This window comes from Bos javanicus, chromosome 6 (genome assembly GCF_032452875.1).
Source record: "Bos javanicus breed banteng chromosome 6, ARS-OSU_banteng_1.0, whole genome shotgun sequence".
In the NCBI taxonomy this organism is placed as follows: domain Eukaryota; kingdom Metazoa; phylum Chordata; class Mammalia; order Artiodactyla; family Bovidae; genus Bos; species Bos javanicus.
In genome coordinates, this window is record NC_083873.1 from 12713354 (window position 1) to 12725892 (window position 12539).

The 12539-nt window shown below is 41.0% G+C and overlaps 1 protein-coding gene across 17 annotated transcripts in view; it reads right to left on the minus strand.

Annotated features, from left to right (window-relative positions):
• The window catches only part of ANK2 (ankyrin 2), a 581957-nt gene that overhangs the window by 103801 nt on the left and 465617 nt on the right, over positions 1-12539 (minus strand). For 11 of the 17 annotated variants that reach the window (XM_061419338.1, XM_061419339.1, XM_061419337.1 and 8 more), the window contains 3 exons: positions 8005-8202; positions 4251-4349; positions 3604-3702 (listed from right to left, as the gene is read on the minus strand). In XM_061419338.1, coding sequence (XP_061275322.1) covers positions 3604-3702; positions 4251-4349; positions 8005-8202 — 396 coding nt within the window. The remainder of the gene's footprint in view (positions 1-3603; positions 3703-4250; positions 4350-8004; positions 8203-12539) is intronic. The other 6 variants (XM_061419353.1, XM_061419352.1, XM_061419351.1 and 3 more) reach the window with 1 other exon arrangement.

Below are 12539 nucleotides of genomic sequence, written 5' to 3' on the forward strand. Positions count from 1 at the left end.
CAGTTAGGTATATTTCTCCCATTTTCCCTTGCCTTTCACTTCTCTTCTTTCCTCAGCAATTTGTAAAGCCCTCTCAGACAACTATTTTGCCTTCTTGCATTTCCTTTTCTATGGAATGGTTATGGTCATGGCCTCCTGTACAATATTATGGGCCTCAGTCCATAGTTCCTCAGGCACTCTGTCTACTAGATCGAATCTCTTGTATTTACTCATCATCTCCGCTATATATTAATAAGGGGTTTGATTTAGGTTAGATCTGAACGGCCTAGTGGCTTTCCCTACTTTCTTTAATTTAAACAATAAAATCAGCTTATATTAATCTTGTGGTCAATTAAAATCCTCAACCTCCTTTTTGTCTCTAAAAGCTACTCAAAGGTAGAAACATGAGGCTACTACCAGAAACCAGAGGAAGTCAGACTTTGCTTATAACAGCCTAAGTTTAAACCTCACACTTGGTTAAAAGGACAAACAGATTAACAAAACTCTGGGACAAGTGTCAGTCTGGAACCTACACTGTTTCCTTTCCTTTTCTTTGTCAATTCTGGTAGAATTTTTCATGAAAAACATGTGGTGGAAACTAAAAGCGGTGACTTGCCATTAATTGGGAGACACTGAAGGGAAGCACAGCATACTGACGAAGTGCTTCTTATGAGATTCCTGAAGTCTAACTGCAAAGTGTCCCGAAAAATGAAAAGGGGCTTTGAGAATTTAAAAGGCCTTCTGTGTGGTCATGAAATCTGGATCCTCACACAGCCCTACGTTATCCCACTGTTATCCCACGTTATCCCACTTCTCTCCAAGTCAAGAGAAGCATTTTTCAGATCCAATGAACATTTCCCTCTGAGCTGCTCGGGAAATTCAGCAGCTCTTCCTGGAAGCCTTCTCACAGGTCCCTTACGTTCCACATGATCTAGAACACTGCACTCGAACCATGGGCTCTACTGGATAAAAGGGCACAGAGATTATTGTGGACCCTATCAGTTTACACATTTCTTTCTTTTTTTTGCAGTGGGCTTTCTTTCTTCAGCCCCAACTCTCCCCAGTCCTGTAGCACAGACTACCAAAGCTAAGCAAAGTATCAGTAAACGTACCAAGGTTAGGTAAAATCCGGGACTCATGTAGAGAAGGACAGAGAGGTTTTAAAAAATTTAAAAAAAAACAACATAAGAGATCAAAGAGAATGCTAAGTTGTAGCAATATAAGAGGTCTGACTGTCCAGCAGATACTTAACCTGGTAGTCTGAAGAGCCCTCCTAACTCCATATAGAGTCAAATTTGGGGGAACCAAATAAAAACAACAAACCCAATGAAGACTAAGAAAGGATTCTGGAGTTTGCTAGAAAGAAGCAAAGAGGTTCCAGGATCCCAGGGACTGTGTATGTGCGTGACAGGCGGGGTGGGTGGGGGATGGATGGGGTGGGGTGGGGGATGGATGGGGTTTGGGGGCGGTTAGGGGACTGTAGTGAGCAGAGTGTCGAGAGTGGCAGCAGAGCTGGGGTCCGCCCACTGGCAGGCTCTTGGAGCAGCCTCAGAGCTATATGTGTGTGTGTGTGTGTGTGTGTGTGTGTGTGGCAGGCGGGGTGGGGTGGGGTGGGGGATGGATGGGGTGGGGTGAGGTGAGGTGGGGTGGGGGGATGGATGGGGTTTGGGGGCAGTTAGGGCGCTGTAGTGAGCAGAGTGTCGAGAGTGGAAGCAGGGCTGGGGTCCACCCACTGGCAGGCTCTTGGAGCAGCCTCAGAGCTACAGGAGTCATGCTCCCTGACAAGCTGGGGCAGGCGAGCAGAAGACACTAGAGGAGCCTCTGAAACCCGCCCACTGCAAACCCTGGAGCAGACGCTGCTCTCCCTAGTCTTAGGGACTCTGTATGTTTGCTCCTGAGTAAGGACCACACTTTGTCCAGGTGAGAGATCAAGGCTATATTTGTCTCTTTAGAAAAACCATACACAGTATAAGTTAGGTCTTCTCTCCCTGGTAGATTGAGAGTCTTGTAGGGGGAGAACATCCATTTTAGTTTTACAACAACCCTTTCTTTATACATATTAAGAGTTCAGATAAAGAGTTGTGTTGGGTATTGACAAAGTCTTTCATATCTTTGTTTAATGGAAAGTTAATGGAAAAAACACTGGGATGTTAAATGAGCAGGTATTTTTTATTCCATTGGGATAGTTGCTCAGTCTTCATTCTTTCATTAAAATTTATTGAGAACCTACATAATCGTGTATGAGACACCTCAGAGACATACAAATATGAATACAACATGATTACTGTCCTCAAATAGTTTATAGTCTAGTAAGAAGAAAGACATTTTATGACAAATGCAGAATTGATGACATTATAGAGAAAAGGAATTATAAATAAGAATAGTATGTGCAATAATAAAATATGTCCTGCTCTTTTGATAAACATCACAAGCTATATATTTGTAACAATAAAATATGTATATACATATTTACACATACACATATAGACACATATGTAGGTATGGGTACAAAGTTTAAGTATGTGTAATAGTTTATCATATATAACATTTTTATATACAAAATAAACTTCTAAATAGAGTATTCCATTTTATTACACATGTAGAATGTATATAGACATGTAAGTATATATGTACATGTTGCTACACCAGAAGAGGGATAAGTCTCTCTCTAATGCTTTGGGATACAATAGACCTAGTAGTTAAGAGCTGGCTCTAAAGTCCGACTGTCTGAGATCAAATCCTAGCTCTGTCAACTCTTAGTCATATAACTTTGGACTTGCAAACTAACCTATTTAAATCTCACTTCCTCATCTGTAAAATCGAATTGCCCTCCTCTCACAGGATCATTATGAAAGTAAACGAGATATTGCATGTAAAGTCTTTGGCATATAGGTAGTAACAGCTGTGGCTCTACTATGTCATCTAATATAGCATGAATATTTTTCTACCACAATAAATAGTTTCTTTTTAAATAAACAAACTCTGACATGTTTTCAATATATGTCTGCTAAATGAATAAATGCAGCAGACAATAATGACGTTAGGTGTTATGTGACATTCATGTGTACTTTCAGTGTAATAAAGAGGCAGCTCAAATGACAGAAACATCATCCCAAGGTTCAAATCTTAGTTGGAGCTCTTTTATGAGTTGCTGCTACACATACTTCCAAAATGCATTCCTAGACTAGAAATTTAAAAGGATGTATGCTATAGTTAACAAGAATGCAACATTTAAAAACCAAAGAGCATTTCATAGAGCACAATGAAAATTCTGAGTCAGAAAAAATGAGCAAATAAAAGGGTGGGTGTACCACATTTGGTTTATACAAGAAAAGAAAAAACCTGAACTTATGTCAAAACTCATACTTCTGAGTCTAAAACACGGAGTCCTGGCAGTAAGAGTCATCTTTCCTGGCTCCTGGGCACATCTCCTTAATATTTGCTGACTTGTAAAAAATTTTAAAAGGTTTTGTGGAATCAAATGGAAGAGGAAAAATGTTAATACCAAAAGCTACTATCAGTACTAGTTGCAGTTATAACAATACCGTATGTTTAAAAACCGGTTCCCGTGTGCTGTCAGATCAGTTACATGCTACACCTGTAAGCCCTTTCTGTGGTCCTCACCTTGGCCATGGCGTGAGGGGAAGCACCCTTCTCCAGTAACAGCAGCGCCACCTTCTGGTTGTCATAGTGAGCAGCAACATGGAGCGGGGTAAGGCCATTCTGTAAAGGGTGTGTTTAAGTTTCAGTATTAATAAATTAGCATTAGCTGCTGTAAAGCTGCCAGGATGCATGGAAAATGATACCGATTAAGTTCATGTTAATGCATTAATATAGTCAATAGGAAAAAATCAAAGTAAATATCTCATGATTTTCATGTTAGAAATGTAACTAAAACTGAAAATGAGCAGTTGAGCTTACAATTAACACAGAGCATCTGGATTCCACCATAAAAAAACGTCTAAAATGCCATGTAAGAATTATTACATTAACATTGCAAGGATTCTTTCTAATATAGAGAAGTTCTGGACCCTGTTGTTAAATCAACACACGTTTGAGACACAGCCTTTTTAAACACCTTCAGAATCGGTATGTATGTGGACAGGTCACAGATAGACACCTGCATCATGTCTATTTGGCATAGATTCAACAATTACATTGATATTTCTTTCAGAAGACTGAGAAAAATATCTTGAAACAGCGATCCCCCAAGTTTTGAAATTAACCGAGTTAAAGGCTAAGAACAAACATGCATTACTGAAAGCTTTTACCTTCCCCGCAGAATCTGCGGCAGCACGGCGTTGCAAGAGAAGTTTTGCCACATCCAGGCTCCCATACTTGGCAGCTACGTGCAAGGGGGTAAAACCCTTCTGAAAATGGGAAGAACAAAAGTAAAATGTAGCATTTGTCTTTGTGACTGCTAACAAAATCCTTTTAACAAAACCTATTAAGCAAACTATGTTGATTCTCCACTTGGGAAAAATACTGGAAACATTAAATCTGTTAGTCATAAATGAGGACTAGAATAAGGAATAAATTTAACAAGCAAGAGTTTGGCTTGACAGACTGGACAAAAGAAATCTTATTTTGAGGGCTTCGAGGCTGAAATTGGACCTTATAGGCTTGGAATGTGCAAGGGTCAGTAAAATGGCTCTGATCTGTGAGTGGAAAAAAAAAAAATCCTGTCTTTTTCTTACCTCTAAAATTAACAGGATTAAAACAATAGTGCCTTCTGTCCAGACTCTTTTTTCCTATTCTTTTTATAATACCTGAATTCCAAATTTCTTCATTTAAGGTTTAGGGTATTTTAGCAGTCATGATAAAAAAACAAGTGATTTGTGATTCAGTTGATTGCATTTTCTGCAGAAATAGCAAGATAAATGGTGGACAGAACAAAAAGTGTTCACCTTAAAAACCACCTCTCCTCCTGAATGTTATCCCTTTTCTCAAAGACCCACACTTTATCTAATACCTTTTGGAAATACGCTTTACTTCTGGCATTCTATTGAGCTGATTAACACCAGACTAACTGTTGCTTTCCTACACGTTTGTATGTACAGATTCAATGTCTTGTGTGCCTAATCCACGTCACTCTGTAATTAGCAGTGTGTTACAAATATAGCCAAGTTCCTGGACTCAGATCTCTAGGATGGCACAGCTCCTACATCATGATCTCAAATCCATCCTATTGGCCAGACAGTCTAACCACATGCTCTTCTGGCACTGGGGTGGGCGTGGGAGGACTCTAAAGCTGACCAGGGCTTGCAAAACACACACAACAAACATGCCTGGGTTAAGTGGTCTTCTATCCTCCAGAGCACTTAGGCCCTCAGAATATAGAATACAGAACATCCCTCAAGAAACAACACTGCTTTCTCATGGTATCACTATACAAATTATTTTTAAGATGTCTTTTTTTCTTTTTGCTTTTTTTGAACCTTAGGTACTAGTCAGTCTTTGGAGGAAAGTAAATCTGCTTTTTGCAAGTGTGGGAAGAATATAAGAAATCCATTCAAGCCAACATATGTTATTAATACTCTCCTCCCTACACACAATGACCGGGGTGACCCCCAGGGTGAAGTATAAACCACGTGGTAAAGAAGAAAAAAAATAAACTTTTATCCTTAAAGTCTTGCTGGAATAGTGATCCAGACCCTTTATAAATTTGGAAACTATTATTAGACAAGACTACATAGAATCTTTACTGTAGAATCACAAAATAGAGGGTGGAAAATCTCTCTTGAGTCACACATTTTCCTTCTTCCCCTATGTTAATCGCATCAGGATTTCACTTGCCCTCTGATATTTATAAACACTCACATAGCTTTAATAACGGAGAAGGCAATGGCACCCCACTCCAGTGCTCTTGCCTGGGAAATCCCATGGATGGAGGAGCCTGGTAGGCTGCAGTCCATGGGGTCGCTAAGAGTCGGATACAACTGATCGACTTCACTTTCACTTTTCACTTTCATGCATTGGAGAATGAAATGGCAACCCACTCCAGTGTTCTTTCCTGGAGAATCGCAGGGACGGGGGAGCCTGGTGGGCTGCCGTCTACGGGGTCGCACAGAGTCGGACACGACTGAAGTGACTTTAATTCTAAAAATCTTTGAAAGACAAGGGACTATATTTTGTTCCCTATTTCTGTATTTTGCATATCTGAATTTCATTTATTTATCACCTTCGTCTGAGGAGACAATCACCCAACCTTTCTTGGGTTGCTATTGCTGCTATTCTTATTATTATTATGGAGCTGACCCTTGAATAAAATGGGTTTGCACTGTGGGAGTTCACTTATATGCAGATTTTTTTCAATGGCAAATACTATGGTACTGCACAGTCTGCATCTGGCTGAATCAGTGGCACCCCACTCCAGTACTCTTGCCTGGAAAATCCATGGACGGAGGAGCCTAGTGGGCTGCAGTCCATGGGGTCGCTAGGAGTCGGACACGACTGAGCGACTTCACTTTCCCTTTTTACTTTCATGCATTGGAGAAGGACATGGCAACCCACTCCAGTGTTCTTGCCTGGAGAATCCCAGGGACAGAGGAGCCTAATGGGCTGCCGTCTATGGGGTTGCACAGAGTCGGACACCACTGAGCGACTTAGCAAGGCTGCACAATGGATATGGAAGAAACCAGGATACAGAGGAAGTGCGGATGTGAAGACAGACTACAAGTTACATGAATATTTTCAACTGCATGAAGCGTGGGTGCCCCAAACCTCCTTAGTGTTCAAGAATCAAACATGCTTTTTCTTGTTTATGATTTTAAAAAAATTAAAAATACTTTCAACCCTTTAGATTTCAGCATTTGAATAACTAACAGTTTCTTACATCAAAACATGTTTTGCAGTCATAGGCAACCATGTAGGTCACAATGGATAGTGGACTGCTTCTACTGCTAAGAGGACAGAAGCCACCGCAATACTTCAGTTTATACTTGAAAACTTCCTTCTCTCTCAGAGGTTGTATTTATGTCTACTTATTATGAGCAAATTGAAGGTGTCTCTTTACAATCTGAATCACTGTTGGACTTGTCGGAATTATTTTGCCCTGCAAACAATTCAGTTGTTGTAGGCTGTAACACGGCTCATTCTCCTCTTCTGGACTAGTTCATTTCTTTTGCTCCAGTAAATTGTGTTCATGTTTCATTCTAAGTCACATTCAAATAGTGTATCTCAAACACAATGCGTCAAGTGGAAAAAAATTTGTCTGCCCTAGCATTAAACTTGGAACACAAGTAAAATTCTGTGATACGGATTTTCTTTAGAATATCTACTTTTCTACTTAAATTAGAATTAGATTAAAATTGTCTAATTTTCTATTAGACAATAGTGACTAATAAAGTGTGATTCTGCAGCCCACTTCTGTTTAACCACTGTGAGCTGGTTAAGCAGAAACCAGAAAAGGCGTGATCACTGACACCAAGGTTGGGAAAATGCAAGATTAAGTAAAGTGAACTTCTAGGTGATACTCTTGACAAACTCTTAACTCGTAACAAATACAGTACTGCTAGTCTAATGCCGTGTTCTTTTCCTCACTAGGAATACTAGCTCAATGTTATTTGGGAATAGTATTTTTTTTTCCTCGTGGCAATATATTACAGATTTTACCATGGAAAGTGAAGAGAATGTAGCCCCTGCTTTATGGAAATCATCTTAATTAAAGTTCTAGGGGGAATTCCCTGGCAATCCAGTGGTTAGGACGCCACATTCCCATCACAGGGAGCCCAGGTTTGATCCCTGGTCAGGGAACTAAGATCCCACAAGCCAGACAGCCTGGCCAAAATAATAATAATAAAGTTCTAGAAATAACACCAGCATTAAATTAGGAGAAGAAAATCCAGCCCTCTTTATTGAAGATACTATACGTAATCTCAAAATCCCCCTTGGTCATCTAGAAAATGAATCTCAAACATTCAAAGAGAAAGAAGTAAGTGGGAGGCTGACAGGAGCTCCGCCCTCCCTGCCTCTGTGACTCAGGGCTGCTCCCCGTCCACGTCGGCATGAAGCCACCCCTCTTACCTTGGTAGCCAAGGAGTGGGCTGCCCCCGCTTCCAGGAGGACCGAGGCCACGTCCACCTGTCCTTCCCTGGCAGAGATATGCAACGGCGTGTACCCATTTGTAGTGGCCGCATCTGGATGAGCCATATGTTGCAGAAGCAGCTGAACAATTTCTGTCTTACCCAGGCGGGAGGCAATATGCAAAGGCGTCTGTTCCTCCTACAACTCAAGTCAAGTAAAAAGTTAGTGCCAGGATACACCGAACTTTACCAATAGTGCATTTTACCCAGATGTTTCATGATGTCTCCTCGGAATCTCTAGGAACCTCTACCCCAAAGGAAATTATTTCAACTCTGACCACAGTTTATATCTTGTTACAGAATGACCTGTTTGGTCACAAACTCTTCCTCAGATTTTTTAAAAGTAGATATTTCCATGAACTTGGTCATCGTTTTCTGTACATGCCAAAATGCTTCTCAATTCATTAAGGCTTCAGCCCTCACTGATGTTTAAATATAAACCAGCTTATGGTTCTGAATAAGAAAGAAATGTAGTCCAGAAGTCCTAAGACCTAGATTCTCATCCAAAAGCTTTCACCAAGAGACAGTATTCTGGGAACCGAATCAAGAGAAAAAGAACAAAGGATGCTGGGAAAACGTTGTTATTATTCCACTTAGCAAGCCAAGGATACACATGCTGGTTATTTTCTTCAAGGAGAGACTGTGGATAAAGATGATATTGTAATCTGATTTAAAAAGATGTCATTCCAGGAAATGTGGCAGACGGGTCTGGGACTTGCATCCAGGGCTTCAAAGATCAAATGGAAGTCTGGCGAGAAGATAATGGGGTTAAGAATTTGCCAAGTGCTTTTCATTTAAAAAAGGGAGAGGATATAGCTGGTATAAGAGACAGGAAGGACCCATTCAAGGAGGCTCAAGAAAACACCTGACTCTAATGTGTGGTCAGGAAAACGTTTTCAGTGTTCAGAAAACCAGGCCAAACTATTCTCTTATAAAAAGAAAATTGTGGGTAACCTTAGTGAGGAACAGAGGTATATCTCTAATCTGCCCAAGGGCATGTCCTAACAAAGGTGAAGGAGGAGAAGCTGGGCCAGCTTCCAGGGCTAAGAATGAATAGAGAAGATAGAGCGGGGAAGAACTGTTCAAAAAACGCAGTATCTGAAAGTTATAAGAAAAGAAGTATTAAGAGGGAGTGACAAGAAGAGATGGATCCAGGATGGTAAGAACAAAAGAATAAATAGGAATTATGTAGAACTGCGATTTTAGAAAAATTTGCACTTTCTAAACTTTTTTCACGTACTCAAGTCCTATGCTTATAACAGACCTCAAAGGAAGGTGTAGGATGTATTAGTTGGTCTTTTCCAGAGGAATTAAATGAGTTCTCCAGGACTGTCCGAGGTCACTCAGTTATTAAAACAGAACGTGAATTCAGGCAATGGATTCTAAAGACATTTCTTTGTCTGTTCATTCTACAGAGACAATATGATGGCCACTAAGAAAACTAATGGGCTTCCCAGCTGGTGCCAGTGGTAAAGAACCTGCTTGCCAATACTGCAGACGTAAGAGACGTGGGTTCAATCCCTGGGCGGGGAAGATCTCCTGGAGGAGGGCATGGCAACCCACTCCAGTATTCTTGCCTGGAAAATCCCACAGAGAGAGGATCCTGCTGGGTTACAGTCCAAAGGGTCGCAAAGGGTCGGACAAGACTGAGCGACTTAGCACACACCTAAGAAAACTAAGAGGGCAATGGGGGATTCTCAAGAGGAAAGGAAACTGACAACACTTTAAAAGATACAACTTTCTCTGAAATACAGAGGAGATAAGAGAGGAGTGAAGAGAATGGACAACTACCAAAATAAATGGAAAGCAAAAACAGCAGCAACAATCAAAAGACCAAAGAACTTGAGGATAGCAATCATGAACATCTGTTGTTTCTGGGTGTCCTTTCTTGGACTTCCGCCCAGCAGATTTTGACAGAGGTGGGTGTTGCAAGTGACACACTCTAACATGTGTTTTCAGTGAGCAAGGGAGAGAGTTGGGGCAATGATAACCCCTCAATGCATAGCTGGGAATCGACAAACCTTGACTAGTGGTGACTGAGTAACTGGCTAAATTATCAGTGTCTCGGTTCTTAGACCATAGAGCACTAAGGTAGTCGTTTTTTGTTTGTTAAAGTTAAGAAATAAGCTTTCTTGCCTAATTTCTTTAATTTTTGGTACAATCCTATTTGAAAATTGAAAAGGAAAGAACATACAGATTCAATAAGAAATTTTTTCCACCTGAAATCAGAGATTCTAAGACTTCTGAATGTTCAGGTTGTTGTTTTCCTGTTGAATAACAAAAGTTTAATTTGCCACCCCCAGTTAAAGCTAATTCAATCCAAAGCAAAGAACTGGGAAAGCACAGAAGATAATATTAAAGAAAAACTGTATGTATCTTGACCTTCTTGGTCTCCTTCAACTGTCAGTTCAGTCGCTCAGTTGTGTCCAACTCTTTGCGACCCCATGGACTGCAGCACGCCAGAACTCCCAGAGCTTGCTCAAACTCATGTCCATCAAGTTGGTGATGCCATCTAACCATCTCATCCTCTGTTGTCCCCTTCTCTTCCTGCCTTCAATCCTTCCCAGCATCAGGGTCTTTTCCAATGAGTCAGCTCTTCGCATCAGATGGCCAAAGTATTGGAGTTTCAGCTTCAACATCAGTCCTTCCAATGAATATTCAGGTCTGGTCTCCTTTAGAAGGGACTGGTTGGATCTCCTTGCAGTCCAAGGGACTCTCAAGAGTCTTTTCCAACACCACAGTTCAAAAACAGCAATTCTTCGGCACTCAGCTTTCTTTATAGTCCAAATCTCACATCTATACATGACTACTGGAAAAACCATAGCCTTGACTACACAGACCTTTGTTGGCAAAGTAATGTCTCTGCTTTTTAATATGCTGTCTAGGTTGGTCAAAGCTTTTCTTCCAAGGAGCAAGCCTCTTTTAATTTCATGGCTGCGGTCACCATCGACCATATGAGGGGCAATAATTCTCTCATTATAAAGCATCACTGACTGTAATACAGCCTGATCCAGGCAGACATGAGCTCAGCCTTACCATCACTACTAGCCTGAAAAATCAGGGAGACTTTCTGAGCCCCAACCCCTTTAACCAAAATGACAAAAAAGCAATGGCTGGGACAGGGTTTAAATGTTTGATAAAATTTCCGCTACTAGTTTCTAGCTAACAAGATCCCCAGGAACCATATCTGCTGGCAGGTAACTAAAGTCTCAGTTAAGTTTGAAGTGAGGTTAAATCAGGAGCCCTATGATTGCTCAATCCCTAGAGAAAATGCCAGAGCCCCATATTGTGCCAACAGAACGTGGGCGCTTAAAAGCAAGAGAGCTCTCAGAAGTGCAGGTCGTCGCAGCGCCCCCATTTACGTCCGTGAGGGACACTGGGTGAGAAAGGATCTGGATCTGGGGGTGCGGCAAGCACAGAGTGTGAGCAGGAACCTGGCCACGGCGGCCCCTGCTCTCCAGTCTGTCGAGCAAAATGTGACACATGCTCTTGACTAGTGAATTGAGTATTCTTGCACTTCTTAAGTGAAAGATATTATTGTGATGACATGACATTTCTTTCATTATATATCACTCATAAATATGACTTAGCCCCATGATTATATAACCATGAGGTAATATTTCTAAAACCGGATAGAGAAGAATACATACAACCCAGAGATCTTGACCTTAGAGATCTGTGTGGTAACCGGGTAAAATTTTTACTGTCTCCCCTTTGTAAGAAAGTGAATTTTAGCACAATGGTATTAGGTTAAGAGAGGGAGTTTTCAGAAGTGCCTGCATGTGGGAATTTTACTCGAACTATTAGGTAGTTTCATATTAAAAGAGAGGGCTTCCCTGATAGCTCAGTTGGTAAAGAATCTACCTGCAATGCAGGAGACCCCGGTTCGATTCCTGGGTCAGGAAGATCCACTGGAGAAGGGATAGGCTACCCACTCCAGTATTCTGGCCTGGAGAATTCCATGGACTGTACTGTCCATGGGGTCGCAAAGAGTCGGACACAACTGAGTGACTTTCACTTTCACTTCATTTCATATTAAGAGAGATAAATGTGAAGGCCTTTTATGATTGAGCATGGATTGTAACATATTTACCAGAACACTACCATAATTTCTGATAAACTTAGTGAAGTTCATAGTACTCAGAGGCATTGACTGACCATAATTTTTTTCTAATAGCTGAATTGCCAGGCAAACTTGAAAGGAAGTGAGAATAGACAGAGCACAGAGGATTTTTAGGGCAGTGAAACTACTCTGATTGATGCCTTAAGGATGGATACATGTCATTATACATTTGTCCAAACCCAGAGAATGTACAACACCTAGGGTAAACCCTTGTGTAAACTATGGGCTTGGGGGTATCATGATGTATCAATGTAGCTTCATCATTCATAATCAATGTACCACTCCGGCGGGGAATGCTAATAATCGGAGATTATGGGGTCGGGTGCCTTTTGGAAATCTATGAACCTTCCTCT